Consider the following 25,388-nt stretch of genomic DNA (forward strand, 5'->3'; position numbering starts at 1 on the left):
TTGGGGTGTATGTACTCTTAATATTTGACGCACAAGAATATATATATCTACTACGACAATACACTTCTCGCCACGTCAGTGATATAGTTTTGATATATTAGTATACAATGCAGGATTCATCACGTCTATGAAGTATAGTTGGTACATTAGTATACTATGACAATTCAAGTCTCACAACGTCTATGCAATATAATTGATACATTAGTATGACAATGCACGATTCACTTCGTGTATGAAGTATATTTCATATATCATTATGCTCATGATAATGCACGATTAACTATGTCTATGAAGTATATTCGGTATATTATATAAAATTTAGTATATTGACAATCTATGGAAATGCATGTTTCCACATTGGAGCATCTGGTATAAAATCGAATTCATGAAAATAATCAAAATAAGAATGCTGACATATTGTCTTACCTCCTAGGAAGAAAATATAGTCCTGATGTGGCAGAAATTGTGCTTTATAATCGAAACGATTTGAGTGTTTCATAACCCAAACGATTTAAATACATGCTACAACATTCATGTTTGCTCTGATCACATTTTCGTCCACGTTACATGGCGGTCTCCCGAGCGCATGAACAGCACGTGCTGAAAGATACATGCACGAACTGCTCATCGTTTTTCACTGATATAGAATCGATACGAATTATATAAATGTGCCTATTTTATCCAATATAAAGTCATAGAATTAGCAGATTACTAGTCAATATGACTCTCTTTTTACAGAGAGATATTCGTGGGGAAGATTGTTTTCCCCTTATCATGGGAAGAGAATGTATTATATCTCTACTCTGTTTTGTTTTGGGGTGTCTGCATTTCTGTGAAAGACACATTCTAATCACACACGTTGAGTATGCATTTTCGTCATCGAAATCACACATAATTCGCGATTCTTCATGTTTTGTATTTATTTTATTCTCAAAAACAGTGACCCGAACATGTATTTCTAAACAAATCTTTTGCATATTTCATACGACTGCACAAATCTTGAATGTCAACTTGACGCATTTAGATAATTCAGTCAGCTTTTACTGCCATATATGTATACAACTTCATGCTGCACTTGAAATAGTTATGCTATGGCTCCGAAGCTAAAGATAATATCTCAAAACTGCCGGGGCCTAACTAACATTGTTAAAAGAAAAAAAGTATTTCAATATCTCCGTAAAAAAGAATGGTATCATTTACTGGCTGCAGGATGTTCACTTTACGTCAGACCAGGAACAGCTAACAGACAACAATGGGGATACAAAGAATGCTATTTTATGCTATTGTCTCAGAAGTAACGCCCGAGGGACAACGATTTTGTTTCATAATAATTTTGAATTCAAAGTTCTAGATGCAACTGTTGATACAGAAGGAAACTTAGTTGCTTTAAAAATAATGTCAAATGAAATATCCTGTACAATTATCAGTATTAATGGTCCGAATAAGGATGAGCCGGGTATATTTGAACTTATCATAGATATAATCAAACAATTCGATAGCGATGAGATTTGTATATGTGGCGATTGGAACTTCGTTCTCAATCAAAGACTAGACATATATAACTATAAAAACATAAACCATCTTAAATCCAAAGGAAAACTCTCGGAAATTATTGAAATGTTTGATCTCAAAGACCCATGGAGCGAGATGAATATGAAACAAAAAGATATACATGGCGCCAGCCGACACCTTTAAAACAAGCACGACTAGATTTTTTCTCATAACCCATAATCTTATGCCCAGTTGATACTTGCGAAATTCATCCAAGCATCAACTCTGACCACTCGCTTATTGAATAAATGGAATAATGGAAAAGGTTTTTGGATTAAAACTCTGTATAATGGTATAGAATCACGTGTACTTGTGAACGGTTTCGCCTCAGATCAAAATTGGACGCGGCTGTCGCCAAGGTGACCAAATAGCTCCATACCTATTCATACTTTGTGTAGAGATTTTAGGCATAATGATGAAAATCAATACAGACATTAAAGGAATAAATTTGGGAAACATTGAGTACCTACTTGCACATTTTGTTGATGATACTACTCTGTCTTTAGATGGATCTGAAAAATGCCTTTATGCAACGCTAAATACTCTCCACATTTTCCAGCGTTTTTCTGGTTTAAAGGTAAATGTAGAAAAGACCAAATTGATTTGGATCGGATCTAAGAAACGATCTAGATACAAACTTTGCAAAGAATGGAAATTTGATTGGACCCAAACGAGTTTCTCTCTCTTGGGAATTAACTTTGACATTGATCTTGACAGTACAGGTATGGTTGAAAAAAACTACGATGACAACTTTTCCTATATTGAAAACCAAATGAATATTTGGTCAGCCCGAAGCCTTACCCCTTTAGGTAGAAACACTATCTTAAAATCCCTCTTACTCCCTAAATTAAATGATATATTTTCTTCGGTACCAGATCCACCAAAACACAAAATTGAAAATTCCAGAAGAAATATTTTAACTTCATTTGGAGGGGTAAGCGCGATAAAGTTAAACGAGATGTCTTAGTTTTAAAACTTGAGCATGGAGATATAAAAGCACCAAATATATAAGAAATTATAGCATCCCCAAAACTACGGTGGATAGCTAGACTACAAAATGGAGAAAAGAAATGGAGTACTATTATTACAAACAGATTGAATGATATAAATATACTATGGCTTTCAGATAGTAACTATATTAGAAATCAAGTAATTCCAGATATGACTAATTCTTTTTTGAAGGATGTGCTTCTGTCATACTCAGTCTTTCTTAATAAGTGTAAAACGCTCGAGATTTCAGAAGGTGACCTACTTAGTCAATGTTTGTGGAATAATGATGAAATAAGAATAGATAAAAAACCTATTATGTACAGATCATGGTACAAGAAAGGTGTTACATTTATCAGTGATTTAATGCACCATGAAGGCAGACTGTTAAATATCGATGAATTCAAAAGAAAAAATAATATCCAAATGAATTTTTTGACTTATGAAGGTATAAAACGGGCTGTTTTGTTGTATATTTCTAAGTTGGATATAAAGAGAATACAAACTGTCGGTCCAAATCCAATCTACCCTTTTAACTTATTATACATTACTACACTATCAGGAAGTAAATATATATATACGACATTATTGGATTCTAAATATGTACAATTACCATGTTATAATAAATGGGCAAGAATCTTAGATTGCGAATTTTCAGAAAAGGAATGGAGAGTATTTAATATGATAGCTCATAAATGCACTCGTAGTGCTGACTTAAAATGGCTGCAATATAGGATCATTCATAATATTCTTCCTACGAACTGCTTCTTATTCAGGATAAAGATATCGGAAACACCCCTTTGCCGTTTTTGTAATAAAAAATAAGAAACTTTAGAACACCTGTTTTGGTATTGTGATCCGGTATTAACAATTTGGAAAAGTTTAGAAAAACGGTTAAAAACAGCTCAAATTTACATTAACCTGCACAATTTCAAAGATAATGCTCGGAATCAAAGGAAGAAATAACAATCCTATTAACGCCGTTATCTTACTTGTTACAGACATTATATTCAAAAACAGTCAAAACAAACATTCCCAATTTCGGGTATATAGTAAGTCAAATTAAGCAGTACTACGACATTACAAAATATAATTATTTAGTTTCTGTGAAAACAATATTTTTGTTAAACTCTGGTCATCCTTACATACTATATTGAAAACTTGATTTATGTAAATTTACCTCTTGGACTGTACATTGTAAAAGTCACTTTATTCTATGCACCTCATATATGTCAAATTGTGTGTGTGTGTATACTGTTGTATGTTAACCGAACTGTACATTTTTAAACATGAAAAATATGAAAAAAAAGAAAAAAAAGAGCTGGATATACGTTCCGGATGGGACTCAACCCAACAAAAGTAATAGAATCTGTACTTTACAGAGAAAGTGTATTCCCAAATATATCGTGTTACATTTGACCACTTTCTAAAAGGCATTGTGTATTCATCGATATACAGTGTTATGGAATAACCGAAGAGAATCTCTGTTGTCGACCTTTGTCTTGTGTGTGCTGAATATTTTTTTGTATGTGAACAGTAACTTTTGTACTACATCTTCGACCAGCCCTAAGACACATCAATGTGACACCCCCACACCCAAGCTCAGAAATACGTGTAATATTACGCTTTCAGATGACATGCCATGTGTCTATGATGTATAACTATGTAATCGTAACACTTTGAAACGCCTCCGTAAATTGTAAAGTCATCAAACCTTACGTAAACAGCACAGTAAGCAATAGTGGGCGGACATGGTTGTAAAATGATTGACTGTCGTGGAGTAAATTCCAGAGTTCATGAGGATGTACAACACAATGAATGTAACCGCGATTCAATAATGATTCAATAGAAGTCGATTAGCCAATTCAGTTTCACCCATTTCCCAGGTAAACAAGAAATGCAATGTACAAGGAACAAACGAATCCGCTCACAGTGTTTCCTATTTAGATCTCTCCTCTAGACAGTTTGACAGGAATGCTGACGTTAACTTCCCATTATAAAATATTTCCCTTATGTAGAGCGATAGTTACGCAGCTAGAGCCTTTGGTGTCGACATTTCACAGCTTATGGTATAAAATCGAGCATGCTATTTTCTGCGACGATATTTAGGAGCGTCATAACTCTTTTAGTCTGAAGTTGTTTGATAACCAATACAAAATTTAGGGCTTTTAAAAAAACCTTAAAGGGTTTTAGTTGTAGACCGTCTATTTAATTATCCCGCGTCCGTATGTTTTTCACATAAACAATTGACTTGGGTAGAGTGGGTAGAGTAGGAAAGTCGCAATACTCGTGGTATTATCAATATTCGAAAGATTCATTCATCTATTTCTGCATCCATCCTCACTCACTCACCACCTCACTCACTCACCACCTCACACACTCACCACCTCACTCACTCACACACTCACCACCTCACTCACTCACCACCTCATTCACACGCTCACTCACCACCTCACTCACTCACACACTCACCACCTCACTCACACGCTAACTCACTCACTCACTCACTCATACACTCACCACCTCAATCACTCATCCATCCGTTCATTCATCTGCATTACAGGTTTCATAAGTGCTATATCACTCAAGGAATCCACAACATACCACAGGCTTAATACGAGTTGATATGATGGACGTTGTTTAGATGGCGAGATAATACCAGTAACTAATTTAACCTGGATGTGCCCTGCCATACCCAACTTGTGCCCCTAGTACTCGTGAATGTATTATGATATACGTCAGAGTCTCAGCCTATAGTAAAACCTATAAGCATGTGCAATCGTATCTAACGTGTCGAGGAACGATGGGGTATCCTGGTGGTGCTCGTCACGCCGAAGACCCAGGTTCGATTCCCCATGTGGGTACAATTTGTACTAAAGTCAATCACTCTCACATATACCGGACATCCTATACTGACGTGCAATGGAAATTACACGCCTGGTGTTTTGGGGTTATTTTTCAAAAAGCAATGTAAATATTTTGAAAAGTGCCTTGATTGGGGCTCACAAGTGTAAATGTAATTTCAAGGGCTTAGTATTGTTACCGACTCGTGTCATGTAGAATCAAGTGTATTGTATTGCCATCTATACGTGCCATGTGATTAATCTCATGAATAGGATTGTTATTTACACGTGTCGTGTAAATTCAAGTGAATATTATTGTTATGTACATGTGTCATGAGTTAATTCCCAGGCATAATATTACTATAGACATGTGTAATGTAACTTCAAATTTATAGTATTGTTATTACTCGTGTCATGTAAATCCACATGTGTAGTATTGTTCTATGTCGTGCCATATGTTGATTGTCATGCATAATACTGTTATCTACATATACCATGTGATAATGTTAAATATTGTTATCGCCACGTGTCATGTAAATTCAAGTGGATAGTATTGCTATCTACACGTGCAAAGTAAATATTTTAAAAAGTGTTTTCATTTGGATTCACAAGTGTAATTGTACTTTCAAGTATTTAGTTTTGTTATCGCCACGTGTCATGTAGATTCAAGTGGATAGTATTTTAATCTACACGTGCCATGAAAAAGATCATGCATAGTATTGTTCTCTGCTCGTGTCATGTAAATTCTCATGGATAGTATTGTTATCTACACGTGTCATGCGTTAATTCTGATGCATAGTATTGCTAATAACACGTGTTATGAAAATTCAAGCGTATAGTATTGTTATATATACGTGCCATGTGATAACTCTCATGTATAGTATTGTTATTTACAATGTCATGTAAATTCAAGTGTATAATATTGTTACCCCCCGACACGTGTCATGTAAATTCAAGCGTATTGTATTGCTATCCATCGTGCCATGTAAATTTCCATGTATGATATTGGTATCTAACGTGTCATGTAAATTTCCATGCATGATATAGTTATCTATCGTGTCATGTAAATTTCCATGCATAATATTGTTATTTAACGTGTCATGTGAATGTCCATGCATAATATAGTTATCTATCGTGTCATGTATTTTAAGTGTATAGTATTGTTATTACAAGTATCAGGTAAATTCTCATGTATATTATTGTTGTCTACCGTATCATATGATAATTCTGAAGGGTCGGATATTCCATTCGTAACTGATTGGACCTAAAAGGATATTTTATTCCCGTTGATTCCACATGAATCCCGTTACAGTTACACGTGTAATACTGATACTTTTGACGAGCAGTATTACTATCATCAGGGACAGTATTGTAATAATAAAAATCGATATTGTCATTGGCATGAGCATTATTGTCATTAGCCTGGATCCTAAGACAAGAATCATTTCTTTATGGATCATGTCGTATCGTTTCACCAATGGGGTTAGAACAAACCCCCTGCAACCCATGCTTGTCATACGTAACCCGTGAAGCACAGGCCCCCACTGCGGGTCAGAAAATCGATAAACTAGGCCCCGGTTTAGTATCAACACCCCCTACTATATAATACATAAAGGTTCATCACAGAAATACGGTGACATGATCGAAAACCGGACAATAACGCACATGTCAATAAATATATCGTATTTTAAAGGTCTCACAAGTATCAAAAGCTTTTGTCCATATCTCCGATGTATGTGGGAGGCATATACATGCGCTTTCCGTGGGGATGCATTTGACGGGTTTTATTAAATCGCCAAAGACCGAGTTGCTGTGCCGGAAGTGTACAAAACTAGATCGTCAGCGCAATCAAATTGGTTAATAAAATGACATCAAATGCACGTGCGAAAATGAGAGGGAAACTCAAACGTCTGTCATCCAAGATGTATGTCACTATCTGATGTTTTTTCTTGGTAAGAATAATTTTAAAAACGAGTACAAATATTTTTTATAGAAACACATTCATTCAGTGTAATGTGTTAGCCAATCAGATCGCCGGAGGTAGTGAAGTCAAGCGCTGACGAGCTAGTTTTGTATACTTCCGGCACAGCAACTCGGTCTTTGGCGATTTAATAAAACCCATCAAATGCATTCCCACGGAAAGCGCATGTATATGCCTCCCACATACATCGGAGATATGGACAAAAGCTTTTGATACTTGTGAGACCTTTAAAATACGATATATTCATTGACATGTGCGTAATTGTCCGGTTTTCGATCATGTCACCGTATTTCTGTGATGAACCTTTATGTATTATATAGTAGGGGGTGTTGATACTAAACCGGGGCCTAGTTTATCGATTTTTTTACCCGCAGTGGGGGCCTGTGCCGTGAAGATCCGGGTTACAGCTGGTCTTCAACAACCTAAGAGGCGACTAACGGGATCGGGTGGTCAGCCTCGCTGACTTGGTTGACACAATTCGTCGTATCCCAGTTTTAGTTCGACGATCATGATGATGATCACTTGATTGTCTGGTCCACACCCGATTATCTAAGACCGCCGCCATATAGCCAGCGTTGCAAACTCCCGCCTTCCCGACCGTCCGGGACGGTCTGTTTTGCGACCGGACGGTCAGGTTTAAGAAGTTGCACGCCCGATGGTCTGGCTGTTAAATCAGTGTAATTTTGTAATGTAACCTAACCAATTAAGATCAAAGTTTCTTCCCTGACATAAAAATCGTGTTTCTGTCTTCATTCGTCATTGGCCAAGTGATCGAAATTAAATCTATCCGGCCAGAGCCCGTTTTAGATCTAGACCTGCACTCATAACAGTGCATTACTGAGTACGCTCTAGACATGCGATGCCTATATCGGTGTAAGGAGCTCTGGTTGAAGTTTACAGCATGGCGACGTCCAGGCAATGGCATGCTTTCCGTATTGTTTGATTATCAGCTTGGCCTTTTATATCATGCTGCGACAATTTTTAGGACTTCCAGCTGCCCACAAACGCAAGACTCAAGCTGAGAAAGATAAAGAGTATGAAAAAAAGAGGAAACGTTCAATTGTTCCTTCGTGGAAGACAGATTTTCCATGGATTATAACCGACGAGATTCACGAAAGAATATATTGTAAAACATGTAGATCGGTGTATGGCCCACTCAGTACCAGGAAACTAACAGATAAGTTTCATAAGTATGCATCAGGACCTTTTGTTGTAGGTTCCAGTAATTTAAGACGTGATTCTCTTGTCACGCATGAAAAATCGGACGGACACAATTTTGCATGTCAATATGAAAAGTCACACAATGCAGAATTCAGCCCAGCGGAAAAAAAGTCTTCAAACTTTAAATAGTGCCGTTTTCGAAAGACTAGAGAAACTTTTCAGAGTTGCACATAGCATTGCTAAAAATTCATGGCCCATTTCGGATTATGAGTGGATGTGTTGTTTGGAAGGGAAGCTGGATGTGGATCTAGGACCTACATACAGCAACCGTACGTCATGCAAGGAGTTCATGGTTTCAATAGCTGAAGTTGAGCGCCAGAAAATTGAAGATGAGTTGGCTCAGACGAATTACTGTACCATCATGTCTGATGGATCAACAGATGTCTCGGGTGTTGAGAACGAGGGGGTTTATGTCCACTTTGCCAGACAAGGAGCATGTCACTGTTATTTCCTAGGGATGATGGAGACTGAATGTGCCAGTGCTAGTGGAATTTACTCAGCAATAATGGAATCTTTGCATTTCAACAAACACTCAACTGAGGAGATACAGGAAAAAATTGTCGGCTTTGCTGGAGATGGAGCATCAGTAAATACTGGTAAACTGAATGGTGTCATTGCATTATTTCAAGGCAGGATCAATCCGTCTTTTTTGATGATTCAGTGCATGGCACACCGTGTTGAACTGGGCTTGAAAGATGCTATGAAAAATGTTCCCCTGTTTTCTAAGGTTGTTGAACTTCTGGATGATATCTTCAAATTCTACAAAAGTGCTAAACAGAAGTCGGAACTAAAATCAGTCTTTGAGACTTTGAAACTGCAGTTCTCCATGCCTACTCGAGTTGGGGGTACGAGGTGGGTGGGCCATATGCTACTAGCGGTCAAGAACATGCTGAAAGGATACAGAGCCCTGGTTTTTCATTTGAGCAAGGTAAATTTATACATATAAAAGTTTAACAATTGAGGCTCTTTTTATAGTAACTTACACTTATAGCAACCTTGATAGTACACATAAGTAATAGATAGTAATATACTAATAATCAGATAGTACACGATATATAATTACAATTGTCAGAATGTGTTTTTTTGTGAATACATTGAGATATATGTGTACACTAAACTGAACATTCTTGCTTGATATCTGTTGAAAAATGTTTGAGCAAAGAAAGTTAGTACAATGTCCTTTCTTTACTTGCGTTTATGACATTCACAGTTATGTTCCTGTTTGTAAACATCATCATGATACTAATATCAGACTTATTTATAGTTCAGTACGACAGTAGTACTCTGATAGTTTACTTAAATAGTTATGTCTGTTTCAGGTTTCTCAGATACGTTCCTAGTCAGCACCTCAGTCTAAGGCGATCAACTTCATCAAAAAGTTGAAGTCAAAGAGTATTATCTTCTTTGCCCACTTCCTTGTAGATGTGCTCAGTGTTTTGGATCGCCTTTCCAAGCAACTCCAGGAACGAGAAGGATGTGTCTTCCAGGTCCATAGACAGCTTGAAACTACACTTATCAACCTGAACAAGCTGGGGGAAAGGTATGCATGTCAAGTGACCAAATATAATCTTTTAACTTGTATGTTTGTAGTGACCTGGCTTTGCAATCCTTTCCCTGCTAATGCTTATCTTTTCTGTAAACACAGTTAGTCTCTGCCTTTGTGTACTGACCATATGAATGCATATAATTAGTAATATCTAGTGCATTCAAACACCAGCATCTTAAATCTATTCTAATCCTACACCCTGCTTGTATTCTCTGTCTGTTTCCTGTTGTGTTCTTCTGTCAAGTAGCTCTTAGAATATGGTGGTGGCATTTCAGAGATGGATTTGAACTGAGAAAAGTTGCTTCCTCAGACACGTTTGAAGGTGAAAGTTTGACAGGAAATACATCTGAACATGCTGCACAGTCAGCCAGAGTAATTAAAGGTCTAGTCAGCTGCCTTCAGAGAAGATTTGATGATCTTGACAAGGGTATTTTCAGTGCAACCAAGTTGGCTGATCTTAACTCTTGGCCTACCAGCTCTGAAGATGCTAAAGGTGTGTGTGTGTTGTTCAGTAGTGATGTGAATTCTAATAGTTATTGAACTTATTCCAAACTTAGTACCAATAAGGTGTCTCGACTATGTCTTGTCTTTACTTAATGTACTTTATCCCTTCACTTAATTCCAATTTGGCATGTTGTCTGACTAAATTTATTACTAGTAAATATTAAAGATGATATGCAAAAATGTTCTGTAACATGTATGGTGGAAACATCTTAAAATGTTCAGCTTTTTTCCCATTTGATATTATAATTATCTGCTTTTGACTTTTGTATCTTTGTTATGTGTTGAATAGGATAACTTCAAAATATACTTGTTTTTACTATAATTGAAAACTGTGAAGTATTACCTGATTTTGCATGATGTAATTAGGCAGAATAGTGATATCAGTATTATATGGATGACACAAATGACTTCAGTTCAGGATTAATAAAAACTTTAAAGTGATTCATGTTTGCAGATTTTGGTGATGATTGCCTCATGAAATTGTTGGATCACTTCCATGACATCTTAGAGAAGAAAGGGGTGGACCTAGCTGCAGCTGAAGAAGAATGGACAGCCCTGAAACAGGCTTTGTCTAAAAGGTTAGGAAGAGCTCATATTCGTATAATGTCTAGAATTTAACATTACAAAGTCATTATTTGGGCATTATTATTTTTCAGTGATCAGGTCCATGAGGCTAACTTGAATTGGGCCACAATCAACAAACGTCACAGAGAGAGGTGTCCTAACATCCTGGAGGTAATAGATTTGATTCTGTCTCTACCATCTTCCAGTGCTGAATGCGAAAGAGGATTTTCACAAATGAAACTCACCAAGTCTCAATACAGAAACAAGCTAAGCAGCTCATCAATGACACTCTTGATGACAATCCAACTTCACTCAAAGGCAATTGTTGACTTTGACCCAACACACTCTATACATAAGTGGAACAAATATCATCATAGAAGGCCAGAGTTTTTGCCTAAGTCAAAGCGGGTCCGGAATTCAGTTTCACTGAATACTCTAGAGCATCATTTGAGTGAAGTTGAAGTGCCTCAAGCTGAAGAAGTGCCTATTGCAGGGGGAAGTTCTGAATCTGCACCCCCTTCAGATTCAGACTATGATTCTGTTTTTTCAGATTTGGACGAATCTGACTTTGAATATGATGACTAAACTGCTAAAGCCTTGACTGAAACAGATTTGAAAACATGTGTTATTGTGACAATAACCTGACATTAAACAGTTCCATCCTCTTATTTACATTCTTTTTATTTTTCGTAATCCAGAAAAGTCTGGACTGGCAACTTTCCAACCGGTCTGGTAACTTTTGAGAGTTACCAGACCAGTTGTCTGGCTGAACTTTGGGGGAGTTTACAACACTGATATAGCTGGAGTGCGGCGTTAAACAGCAAACAAACAATCAAACGTAGGAAGTGACTGATGAAATCGAGGGGTCAGGCTCGATGACAAATTTGATTTCGAGTCTTCGATAGCTCATTTAGCTAGAATGTAAACATAAAGAGATGTATCTTCTTCTTACAGAACCAGCTAAACACCCATGAAGATCCGGGTTAGAATTGGTCTTCAGTAACCCATGCTTGTCGTAAGAGTTGACTTCCGGAATTGGGTGGTCAGGATCTCTGTCTTAATTGACACATGTCATTTCGAATCCCAATTGCGTAGATCGATGTTCGTGCTGTTAATCACGGGATCGCATGGTCCAGAGTCGATTATTTACAGACCACCTCCACATAGCCGGAATATTGCTGAGTGCGGCGTAACACAACCAACCATCATCGTGTGTCACTTCATCATTGGGAAAGAATGCAGTACTTGTAACCTCGACTAGACCCCAGTCGTTATTGATCGATGCCATTAATTCCATTCCAGCGATATCAAAGACACATCGCAGGTTCCTGAGTCATAGCTTGCATGGGGTTTCAGTACACCTGGGTGGCACGGTACAACCTTTATGTATTTCTACAACAGAGTAACGACGTCACATTATATTCTTCCTCGGTTCCATTTCGTGGAAGACCCTAAATGCTTTCCGTGATGAGATGTCAGCTCAATTAATCTATGAGATGCTTTGTTTGTTTGTTTTTCGTTTAGCGCCGCACTCAGCAATATTCCAGTTATATGTCAGCGGTCTGTAAATAATCGAGTCTAGACCAGACAATACAGTGATCAACATCAACAACATGAGCATCGGTCTATACAGCTGATGATAGTTGATACGATGACATGTGTCAACCAAGACAGCAATCCCGTTACTCACTTCGTCTTGCTGCTGGTTGCTCAAGACCAACTGTAACAGATGCAAGAGTACATGCAGTGTACAGGCTAACTTTGAATGTGAAATACACAATGCCATTTAGAAAGTGGTCAAATGTAACATATGTTATATTTGGGATTACACTTTCTTTATAAAGTACAGATTCTAGTACTTTTGTTGGATTGAGTCCCATCAGGGATTCGAACCCACACCCTCAGAGACAGGCACCTAATCGCCGGATGGGACTCAATCCAACAAAAGTACTAGAATCTGTACTTTACAAAGAAAGTGTAATCCCAAATATAACATATGTTAACTTTGAATGTATTCTGTCTCAACATGAGGTACATATAAGTCACAATGAAGACAACAATAATTCTGCTGGTGATGCTGACAGATGATAAGGTTGATGATGAAGTTCCTGGGGACAGTGAAGTACAGACAACTAGAAGACCAGTGACGTCACTCTATTGTTCTAGCGAGGCAGTATTTCTTGTCATATCCCGATGCCCCGATTAAAGTTTGGCATGAAATGCATGTGGACCCGGTTTTTTGTAAATATCTCTTCATCCAATGCCCCAATCAATCCCAAACTGTGCAAGTGGATGTTTTGTGAGACAACCTAATCACATTGTAAATCACCGATTTTATGCATTTGTATTAAAGAATCTATCTATGTAACTGTCAACAAAATAAACAGCAGAACGCAGACTGCTGGCAGAGGGAGGGAGCCAATGACCTGTAACAGCGGCAGTGTTGGGTCATAAAGGTCAACGTTCGTCAATGTAGGTCAGCTATGCACGTGACAGGTATGAAGAGGTGTCACAGGTCGTGAATAGGGTAAGATGGGTGCCAACTGTTAACCATCATACGGAGTTTGTTTCACTGAGTTGTTCAACATTAACCACAAAACCCATTAGTGAGAATTATTCTGTAGGTTAAAATCTTTAAATTTGTAATGTTAATGTCATATTTTGTTTAAGCAGTACCTAAGTGGAAATGCATTTAAAGAACACAGAAAGTATATTTACACTAAATCATTAATCGGACCATCTATGGTTAGAACTCAACAACTGTTAAAGCCCCGTTTCCTCGGACACAAGCACACACAATCATGCACACTCGTTGAAGAAAAGATAAAATGAAGACAAAAGTGTTATATCACAAACATATGTCCCTATCACAAAACATCCACTTGCACAGTTTGAGATCGATTGGGTCATTGGATGAAGAGATATTACAAAAAAACGTTCCACATGCATTTCATGCCAAACTGTAGGGGGCGTTACTGCAATATCGTCCCTCTGCCCGGGGATTGACTTTGAATGATTACTTGTTTTGAAGATTGATACGACTTTGTCTTGCCATCACTGAATGCGATCGTAAAATATGACATTATTGAAAACTTCCAACATGTTGTGCCGACACCCGGTTCCGAACTCTTAACCCTTCGCTTATTAGCTTGGCAGTTTCATCCACTAGGCTACGAAGGATCGCTGTGAGGAAGGAGATTGTTTGTCGGCATGAACCGTGTGTTCCTCCCAAGACGGATAGTGCGGGCAGCGCACGTGCAGGGCACGGAGAGCGCGTGCAAGGTGAGGCGTATGCTGCCAGTCTCATCCCAGTTGCTTTCAACAGTAAATACCAAATATTGAAATTATATCTAAAGTATATCTTCGGTCGGTTTATAAGTTGGATAAAGCATGACCCTCGGGCATTACGAAGAAGTAAGGATGTTTTCCCGAGGGAATGCCCGAGGGCCGAGGGCATTCTTCGAGGGAAAACATCCTTACTTCTTCGAGGGCATTCTTCGAGAGAAAACATCCTTACTTCTTCGAGGGCATTCCTCGAGGGAAAACATCCTTACTTTTTCGTAATGCCCGCGGGTCATGCTTTATCCTATACATAAAGTACATTGCTATATCTTCTTTATTCATATTCTAATAGAGGTAGCCTAGTGGTTCAAACGTTCGCCCGTCAGCTGAGAGCAGGGTTCCCGGTCCCACTCACTCACTCACTTAACGCTCACTCAATCACTCACTCACTCATATATTCTAAGCGCTCTGAGTATACAGTATTATAATGAGTTAAGAGTCATGCAGGCTGCATTATTGTTATCTTGATTCTGTTTACTTTTCATGGTCATCAGTCGTTCAGGATGAGGATGTATTATAAAACAGTATAAGATTTGTGCATTCATGATCTCATCTCGAGCTCATCATCCGGACGCAAAAACCTGACTTGTCCACTGACATCGCCAAGATTACACATTTGACGACACCAAGCTGTTGTTCCTTTAGTTCGATTCTGAGCCAGGAATTCAGCCAGGAACTAGCCTTTCTTGAGATGAATTCTGGACACATACAACTGACGTAGCTATCCATCATTATGCAAAATTTGTTTTCAAACATAACACAATTTAAGTCAGGGAAACTCCATGAAATCATTGGGTGAGTGAGTGAGTTTAGATTAGAATATTGCACTCAGCAATATTCCAGCTGTATGGCGTAGGTCTGTAAATAATCGAGTCTGGACCAGACAATCCAGTGATCAACAACATGAGCATCGATCTGCGCAATTGGGAGCCGATGACATGTGTCAACCAAGTCAGCGATCCTGACCATCCGATGAAATCATTGATTCATAAGGTAAAATCATCTTGCCGCTTCGGAATTTCTCCTCAATAGGTGTTTTCTCCATTAATAATCAATTTCGTGCCGTACAGATTTTCATCTATTAAGTACTTTATTTCTCCTCTTTTTAGTCCACGGTACCATGCATGTCAAGGAGATCAGCTGCAGGAATATTCTCGAACCGTATGTTGTTATCTTGCATACGTCACTATTAATTAGGTGACAAATCAGATCATGTGACGAGTCAGTACTGGAGGTCAGTGACAGTAATTTGACCACACCCTTCCGGTCAGTTTCCTTGAAACAGATGACCATTGGAATTCATTGTTTCGTGGCATTATATGTATTAACCTGTGAAAATATATATTTAAATAGAAATAAACAAATATGCATGTAATACATTTATCTAGGTGTGTAAAACAAATACGTTCATTTCTCCTTTCCGATACATGTCTGTATGTGTGTCGGCGACGTTAACATGTTTCCTAACCTCCGCAAGTGAGTGAGTTTAGTTTTGTGCCGCATTTAGCAATATTCCAGCTATATGACGGCGGTCTGTAAATGATCGAGTCCAATCCAGTGATCCACAGCATGAGCATCGATCATCGATGACATGTGTCAACCAAGCCTGACCACCCGATGCCGTCAGTCGCCTCTTACGACAAGCAGGGGTTACTGAAGGCCAATTCTAACCCGGATCTTCACGGGTACCTCCACAAGGGTGTATTAAACAGAGCATCGACATGTAGAATAGCAGTCGGCATCAAACACACACACACACACACACACACACACACCGAAAATAAAAAATAAAGAAAATAATTAAAATTGTTTGTTTTGTTTCTCTGTTGTTTAAAGCCGCACACAGCAATAATCCAGCTATACGGACACGAGGCAACCTAGTGATCAACATCATGAGCATCGATCTACACTATTGGAATACGATGACATGTATCAACCAAGTCAGCGAGTCTGACCACCCGATCAAGGCCTTTAGTCTAGTGTTGGGAATTGGTTAAAATCGAATAATTGATGATCGGTCCATTACAACCGATCAATCATCGAAAATAATGGGTTAGCGTCATTTATCTAATGTTCCTGTTATTTGTGTTAATGCCCACAAAAATAAAGAAAAAACATGTAGTAATTTGTGTTTTTTAGCAAATTGCGTAAAGTCCATTTGCAAATTTTGCATATTTAAATGATGATTAGTATGTTAGGAACACATATTTCCTGGATTCTTTAAGATAAATTCAATCATGACTTGGAAAGAGCTTGTACATGTAGTGCTTATGAAATGTAAATTTAAAGACACAGACAAAACCAGCCTTGTGAAATATATTGTTAATGCAAACAAGTGTTCAAAGATTGGTCGTGTTCGATTATGAGAAAACATGTTCGATTGCTTGGTCGTTTAGTCACTGCGACCAATCTTCGATTATTTCAATTAATCGGACCACCACTACTTTAGTCGCCTCTTACGACAAGCATGGGTTGCTGAAGATCGATTCTAACCCGGATCTTCACGGGTCCTTGAGATGGGAGATTCAGACACTAACCAGGGCCACAATAATTGTAACCCGGATCTTCACGGGTCAAACAAAATACGTCAAAACGTGTGGTTTGTATAAAACAATATTGGTCGACTGAGTGTAACTAATACTGTGTTGTATCCACGTTCAGCTATGGCATTGTATCTCTTTGGTCAAGCATTATTTACCGGTAAATCGGTAATAACTGCATGGGTGGGTTTTCTTCAAGCGAAAATAAATTGCAATAAATTCTTCTTATATTATATTACTTCTCGTAGTGTATCTGAATAGGCAGATAATTCTAGCAACATATGTCTGCTAAAAATGTATTTTTCACGACAAATGAAGGGTCACACTTTTTCTTTTACAAATGCATAAATGTTAAACTCGCTCCGCTAATCAAATTTCCGGTAGTAATAGCTTCGTGATTTTCTTGTCGTCATTTGCTGAAAGTTGAAGATCAAGGATAAATAGTTTTTTTTACACGCGACTTTTTCATTGTCATCCGTCACGTTCAACCCCATTATCGAACCGGTGTAGACGTCAATGAAGCGTTATGTTTTGAAATAAATAGCCACGTCTATTTTGAATCATATATTATCACGAATATGACCTTGGACTTGACGTCATCCACAAGCGAAATAAGAAAGATCATACAAAACAAACGCACTTACAATGCGATATAGTCGTTTTTGGTGTGAGCACCCAGTCGGTTCTGAGTTTTAGTTTAGTTAGGGTAGCCTAGTGGTTAAAGCGTTCGCTCGTCATGCTGAAGACCCGGGTTCGATTCCCCACATGGGCACAATGTGTGAAACCCATTCCTGGTGTAGATGGATATTGCTGTAATATTGCTAAAAGCGGCTTAAAACTAAACTCACTCACTCATCTGTGCCGACAAGAGTCAATTTCAGAGATTGATGCAACATTATATACCCCAGTTAACAGTAGTTCAAAAAAGGTTAAAAACCCTCAATGGATGCCTGTTTTGGAAGCTTGACCACATCTACATGTATTTTTTGTTTGGTGGTTTCACACCCTGTTCTCTTTTTACGGACTGACCCGTGAAGATCCGGGGTAGAATAGGTCTTCAGCAACCCATGTGCTTGCCATAAAAGGCGACTATGCTTGTCGTAAGAGGCGACTAACGGGATCGGGTGGTCAGTTTCGCTGACTTAGTTGACACATGTCATCGGTTCCCAATTGCGCAGATCGATGCTCATGCTGTTGATCAAAGGATTGTCTGGTCCAGACTCGATTATTTACAGACCGCCGCTATATAGCTGGAATATTGCTGAGTGCGGCGTAAAACTAAACTCACTCACTCACTCACTCTTTTACGGACTGAATTCCGGTTGTCCTATAGTTTCAACTAAGTGGCAAGAACGTTTGGAAATATAAGCATTTGTGCAGAGAATTGAAGTTTACAGATTATGTGACGCCTAAGAAATAGATAATTGTTTTTTTTTCTGATTTACATATCAACATTGTACTGCAAACAGAAAGCGAGGATTGCAAATACACTGAGCAAAGCGGAAGTGAACATATAGAGCTTCAGCATAACATCTACCCCGAAGTAAGTTGGTATGCAACAGCACAATATTTATTATGAGCTCCATTTGCATATGGTCGCTGTTCAAAACAAGTAATTTGCATGAAGTGGCAGCTTTTTCTGCAAAACAAAATTGTGCGTTTCAATTGTTAAAACACTTTGATAGGGCAGGGGTGTTTTTAAAGCATAATTCATAACGCGAATGTCATTCCTTTGTATCAGAAAGGACCTTCAAACAACCAGTGATCAGAACGGCGTATTATGTCTCTAGTCGACTAACGGCAGCTGAGCCCGTGTCTGTAAAACCTATTTTACTTTGGTAAGTCCTTTCTGTGCTGAAGAACTAGTTGAGGCAAGTATTGTTTTTCGTCCGCTTACTAAATACGTTAGTTTGGGCGTTACAGATAATTTTTGCAATTTTGCCTTCTATCGTTCATAAAATGAATCCACGAAAATACTGTAAGAGCGAGTGAGAGAGTGAGTTTAGTTTTACGCCGCACTCAGCAATATTCCAGTTATATGGTGGCGGTCTGTAAATAATCTCGACCAGACAATCCAATGATATCCAACAGCATGAGCATCGATATGCACAACTGGGTACCGATCACAAGTGTTAACCAAGTCAGCGAGCCTGACCACCCGATCCCGTTAGTCGCCGCCTATGACAAGCATGGGTTACTGAAGATCAATTCTAACCCGGACCTTCACGGATCTACTATAAGACAATGGCTGGACATGGCCCATTACTGAATGAAAATAGCACACAGTTTGGGCTCCATGGGGAGGGGACAGAACTTGGCAAGAGGGACAAACATATGGCTGTTAGTTAAACCTGTATCTGAAGGTTACAGAATACCATTTATTAATTGATAATGATCCCTGCACACGTGGCCCTGGTTAGTGTCTGAATCTCCCATCTCAAGCACCCGTGAAGATCCGGGTTAGAATTGATCTTCAGCAACCCATGCTTGTTGTAAGAGGCGACTTAAGGGATCGGCTCGTTGACGTGGTTGATACATGTCATCAGTTCCCAATTGCGTAGATCGATGCTCATGATGTTGATCACTGGACTGTGTGGTCCACTATATAGCTCGATTATTGCCAAGTGCGGCGTTAAACAACAAACCAACCAATCAAATCCCACTTCAAGGGGCTCCTTTTCAATTTAAATTAAGATGTTTGTTTCCATTAAATTTATATTTTATAATCAGAGACTAATCGTCCGCCGAGGCAGGGTGGAAGCCAAGGATGTACCCCTTTGAGAGAAGAGAACTGTTCTTCGATACAACATAATATGGCGGTGCTGACACAAATAGACCCGATAAAAATATGATATCCTCCAAATGCTTTTTGAAAATACTACAGCCTTGACGCAAATTCGCCAACAAGTTCTTTAATAGCGATCAGCGTGGATGTTTGACATGTGGCAAATTATTGCGGGTTGCGCTGCATACACAGCCACGGGAGTCTGATGTAATTTAAATTGTTTGCTTTCAATATTCAATGCCCTGGTAAAGATACATATTTTTGCAGTCAACATTTAAACGAAATTACCAGTGACAACAAATGCGTCCGCTGTTATTTTCTAATTTAAATGTTACCATTTGTTTCTTTTGGCTTTTTGGCTATTTGGCTTTGTCAGTTGAACAACTGATTTGCCGGTGCATGTGTTTGTGATACCACCTGTGAAGTAGAATACTCTCACATGTTCAAACACATGTTGTCATAAATGCGATATAAATGGCAATTGCATTGGTATTTCGCGTGTACGTATAGCAGCAACGTCATATTGCGATGTACGTGTTATAATCGATGTTTGAGCACAAAGCCTATTCATGGTGGCAACGATATTCCCGCAGTCCACAAAATGTGTAGATGATATTATCGTACGCGGTGTCACTCCGTGAAGATTTTTACTTCATTGATCGAACGGATATATGTAGGCATCGCATATTCACCAAATCCAGCTCTATCACTGGATACAGCATCAATGCCCATTGTTGTCCAAAAGCTTTGTCGCCAGTTTCATGTGACCTTGAAAACGATGTAAATTCGCATTAATAACATCAATATCATGTTTGCGTGCGTGTGCGTGTGCGTGTGCGTGTGCGTGTGTGTGTGTGTGTGTGTGTGTGTGTGTGTGTGTGTGTGTGTGTGTGTGTGTGTGTGTGTGTGTGTGTGGATGCATGTGCATATGCGTGAAAGTGCTTGTCTTTTAACACATATATAATCAGTCTCGTTCGATATAAAGTAGCTTAATTTCCAGTGAAGCTTAATATTACAATCACTTTTCATGGCCATGATCAAGTGCACGTGAATATCAATCACGTTAGAGGTTTTTGCAACAGAAGTCACAAATGTCAGGACCTTGCTACGGTTTCAAAGGCCAACTGTCGCCAGCAGAAGGGGGGCGTACTACAGCTAAATCCGAACACATGAGACTTCAGAGCGGGCAGCCCACGTAGTGATGCGTTTTTCAACGGCATGGAGCCTAATGGTTATAGTATGGCATAGCGCGTATAACATATAACGGATTTCTGTGATACTGATAGTTAACACGTCTCTCTTTACATCCATTTTCCCAACCGCTGTGACATTTAAAAATAAATAAATTACATAACCAATTGGTGCAAAGAGGGTTCGGGCGATCCTGGGACAATCAGGCTGTTTAAGGCTTATGATCAGCTCAGGGACCTCCAACCCAGACAGAAATGGGATTTTTTCCAAAAGCGCTGCTGAGTCGAACCCACAAGGGACGTTTCGGAAGTTGTGAAGATGCTTCAACACTGCAGCCTGCTGCAGTGCCCAGAGTGACCGAGTGGCTGTGTTCATGGAAGCAAATCTGTGTATTCTAAACATGTCAGTCAAAAGATTGTGAAGTACCAAACCTTAAGCTCCAAGAAAAGGGCGTGAATCGCATTAGTGTCGGGGGACAAGGGTTCAGTGATATAAATTGCTAATATTTGGATAATATCAAAATGTCAAGTTCAGGTTTGTTGGCCCGGATATGGCGGAGGCTATACAGGTCTATTCCAAATTTCATGATGTTCTCTAGATGATCTGTATGAACGTCTGTGTCAAACCCGAAAGCATTCCGTAACAAAAGCATCGAGCTACGCCATGATGTCACTGAAGATTCTGTGTTTGTGCCAACGCTGGGCATCCATGACAACGTGTTGGACAGTCTCATTAAATTCATTGCATTGTCTGCATTTCATTTTTACATTTTGATGCAAAATCACACATTGGCGTATCACTGACTAACGCTGTACTGTTGCATCAAACTGAGTTTGACAATTTGAAACAGCTGAATTTTTAACTCGGCTGCATTTTTAAAATAAAAAGGCCCAAACAACTTAAGTATTCTATTCAACAAACTCAGATTGTCTACTATGTTTGAGTTTAATATCGCTTTCAGTTATTTCTGAGAAATGCCTTTTTTTCAAATTTGAGTAAAAACTGTAACTTAAGTCAAAACTCAGGCCTAAGTTTAGTTTGAGAAATCGGGGCCAGAACTTCCAGTTGCCCCTTAAATTGTTAAAAGAGGTCCTAACGGTAATATTTCAGCTTTTAAAGTGCAACCAGTTACTAATATACATATTCATCTGTTTCGAACAACATTCGAACGAGCGTGTGATCAGTGCTCGTTCACAACGATGAAACATATTCATTTCCCATTTGAGTACAATACCAGAAAACCTTACAAAATGTGTCTTCTGCTGTTGCTGAAATACTGCTCAAGTTGACGTTAAACCCTACCACTCACTTACATATACTCTTAAAAACGTAAGATTGAAAAAATTGAAATACATATCGGAGTCAATCAATGTCGATATGATAACAATGAATGTTTCGAGAGTGCATCACCAGTTGCACTTCCTTATGACCAAAGTGCTTTGTACAGTAATCGTTTTTGAAAGATGATTGGTGTATGACGTGAAATATGCATGTGTACGATTTCATTTTTCAAACAAAAAACGGCTAGAAAGAAACACTAACTACTATGTGATGCAAGATGATTGTCGAAATTAATGGTCTACAGTGATTTAGCAACCTTCCTGAAAATCGTCAAATCAAGAATGACACCCCATGCACGTGTATGGAGCTACTGCGCTATGCACGTGCATCCCATCCGTTGTGTTCAGGGGTGGTGATAAAGAGAAATGGCGGTGCGTTCATAAGATTTCTGCCTTTGACAAGTTTGTTACACTTCCTATCCAAATTGAAAGTTCAGGTTCCCCTACCATTTTTAAAGAGGATATGTTCTGAACGGGACATTTACACATTAACTACACGCTTAACAAACTATAATTCATGGCTCTTTACTGAAGAAATGGCACTGGTTCAATAGTTTATGTCACTTCGTACTTACGCGTCCTCGATCCTGGTATAAGCTGCTTTCTAATTTAAAAAACAATCTGAAACTTGCAGCTGCAACTGAGGACAAGAATGTGTATTTGTCATGTCTGCTTGATGGTAAACATGTCGCGCTCAGGCAACGTTGGCGTTTCAGGGCCACATCCTACCGGAATGGCTTTCATGAAGGACGTGGCTCTGTGCATCTGGTGCACTTGGATTATAAGACTTCCCAGAAAGGGGGTTAATATATGGATGGAGACATACGAGTCTAACCCAGACATTCCAGTTATAGACAAGAAGAGCAAGACATTAGGATCTCACAAGGCATTTGTACTGTTTCGGTATGGCGGCTTTTGTAAACCCTTTCCAATGTTCTGACTGTAAATTATTTCAATACAACGACTTTGTAAATGTAAACCATTTCAATACGACGATTTTCTGGCTGTAAACCAATTTCAATAAGACGATTTCCTGACTGTAAACCGTTTCAAAACGACGATTTACTTACTGTAAACCATTTCAATAAGACGATTTTCTAACTGCAAACCATTTCATTACGACGACTTCCTGAGTATAAACCATTTCAATACGACGACTTCCCGAGTGTAAACCATTTCAATACGACGGTTTTCTTACTGTAAACCATTTCAATACGACGATCTTTTACTGAAAACCATTTCAAAAAGACGATTTTCTGGCTGTAAACCATTTCAGTGAGACGGTTTTCTACCTGTTAACCATTTCATTACGACAACTTCCTGAGTGCAAACCATTTCATTACGACGATTTTCTGACTGTAAACCTATTTCAATACGCGAATTTAAGGGCTATGCATATTTCGATGCAATACTTTTCTGACTGCAAACCCATTTCAATACAATTTACTGACTGTAAACCCATTTCAATACAATTTACTGACTTTAAACCAATTTCAATACAATTTACTGACTGTAAACCCATGTCAATATAATTTTCTGACTGTAAACCCATTTTAATACGATTTACTGACTGTAAACTCATTTCAATACAATTTACTGACTGTAAACCCATTTCAATACAATTTACTGACTGTAAACCAATTTCAATACAATTTACTGACTGTAAACCCATTTCAATACAATTTACTGACTGTAAAGCCATGTCAATACAATTTACTGACTGTAAACCCATTTCAATACAATTTACTGACTGTAAAGCCATTTCACTAACACTGATACATCGCCATCGCCAAGTATATTTGTAAAGCATCAATGTTTTTATTTATCCCTAGAACAACAAATTAGTAATGACCCTTTTTAACTTCATTTTCGTCATTCTCTCAAATAAGCTATTCCATGGTGAACACAATGCCGAATCCAGAGCTGTTGTTAGAATTCAGATGACTGCCATATTGTTATGTGATGAAAGATATTTGTTTACAAAATGTTTTAACGAATCATTTTTCACAAGTTGTTTATAACAATTGATTTATTGTTTAGCTGTTTTCTGTATTTTTGCACTGTATATACATTTACGGATAATAACAATGAAAATATTTAATATCTTTTCACTGTGTATCATAAGACTGTTTAGCCTAGGCGCAGCTACTAGTGTTCAACTTTGAAAACGGTATATAGATAAAGCATTATGCTGATGCTATTGTTATTACAGCTGACTCCGACCAGGGAATTTATTGTCTATTAACTTTACGCAGTTTATAGGTCACTTTGCAAAATCACAGATAATACCACATCAACTATAACTATAAGTCAGAGATATCACTCGAGTCTGTTCTTCGTGATACTTTCGTTACATAGTTAATATCCACCGGCATAACGCTGGCGAGGAATGAAGTTGTAACCGCCTATTCATTCGATAGGCAAGTGATTAGAATTTCATGGCATATATATCTATAGAAATGAATGAATTACTAAAAATATAAAAATGTATGTGTGAAAACACAAGGTCCAGTGTGTTTATAAATTGAACAAGATTGGGCAAAGATCAGAACAAGGACCACAATGAAGATCTCGATCTGGATAAATACAAAAACCAAGACCTCATCCAAAATGAAGATCACGATCGGGACAAAGATCAGAACAAGGATCTCAACCAAAATGAAGATTTCGATCGGGACAAAGATCAGAACAAGGATCTCAACCAAAATGAAGATTTCGATCGGGACAAAGATCAGAACAAGGATCTCAACCAAAATGAAGATCACGATCGTGACAAAGATCAGAACAAGGATCTCAACCAAAATGAAGATCACGATCGTGACAAAGATCAGAACAAGGTTCTCAACCACAATGAAGATCACGATCGGGACAAAGATCAGAACAAGGCTCTCAACCAAAATGAAGATCACGATCGGGACAAAGATCAGGACCACAAGCAAAATGAAGATTTCGATCAAGACCTGAACCAAAGCCAAGGTAAAGATGAGGAATAA

The 25,388-nt window shown here is 38.4% G+C and overlaps 1 protein-coding gene and 1 long non-coding RNA gene across 2 annotated transcripts; one reads left to right on the forward strand and one right to left on the reverse strand.

The window, feature by feature from the left end:
• Window positions 1-1,525: 1,525 nt before the first annotated feature.
• On the reverse strand, window positions 1,526-22,496 carry LOC124256080. The gene is made up of 3 exons (XR_006892822.1): window positions 22,385-22,496; window positions 3,747-3,752; window positions 1,526-1,536 (listed from the first exon to the last, which is right to left on the reverse strand). It is a non-coding gene; the product is annotated as an uncharacterized LOC124256080 (long non-coding RNA).
• A 584-nt stretch (window positions 22,497-23,080) lies between these two features.
• On the forward strand, window positions 23,081-25,388 carry LOC124256075 (splicing factor U2af large subunit B-like). Its single transcript, XM_046690008.1, has 2 exons — window positions 23,081-23,298; window positions 24,929-25,388. The coding sequence occupies exons 1-2, from the start codon at window positions 23,081-23,083 to the stop codon at window positions 25,386-25,388; spliced, it is 678 nt and encodes a 225-aa protein (XP_046545964.1).

This window comes from Haliotis rubra, unplaced genomic scaffold (assembly GCF_003918875.1).
Source record: "Haliotis rubra isolate DU_JTF1 unplaced genomic scaffold, ASM391887v1 Scf617, whole genome shotgun sequence".
Classification (NCBI taxonomy): domain Eukaryota; kingdom Metazoa; phylum Mollusca; class Gastropoda; order Lepetellida; family Haliotidae; genus Haliotis; species Haliotis rubra.

What these genes read in the sequence shown, in the direction of transcription:
- LOC124256075 (XM_046690008.1), top strand. Translation starts at nt 23,081, where the DNA reads ATGTCGCGCTCAGGCAACGTTGGCGTTTCAGGGCCACATCCTACCGGA. An exon ending in AAGGCATTTGTACTGTTTCG is followed by an intron (nt 23,299 to 24,928) that starts GTATGGCGGCTT and finishes AAATTGAACAAG; the next exon opens with ATTGGGCAAAGATCAGAACA.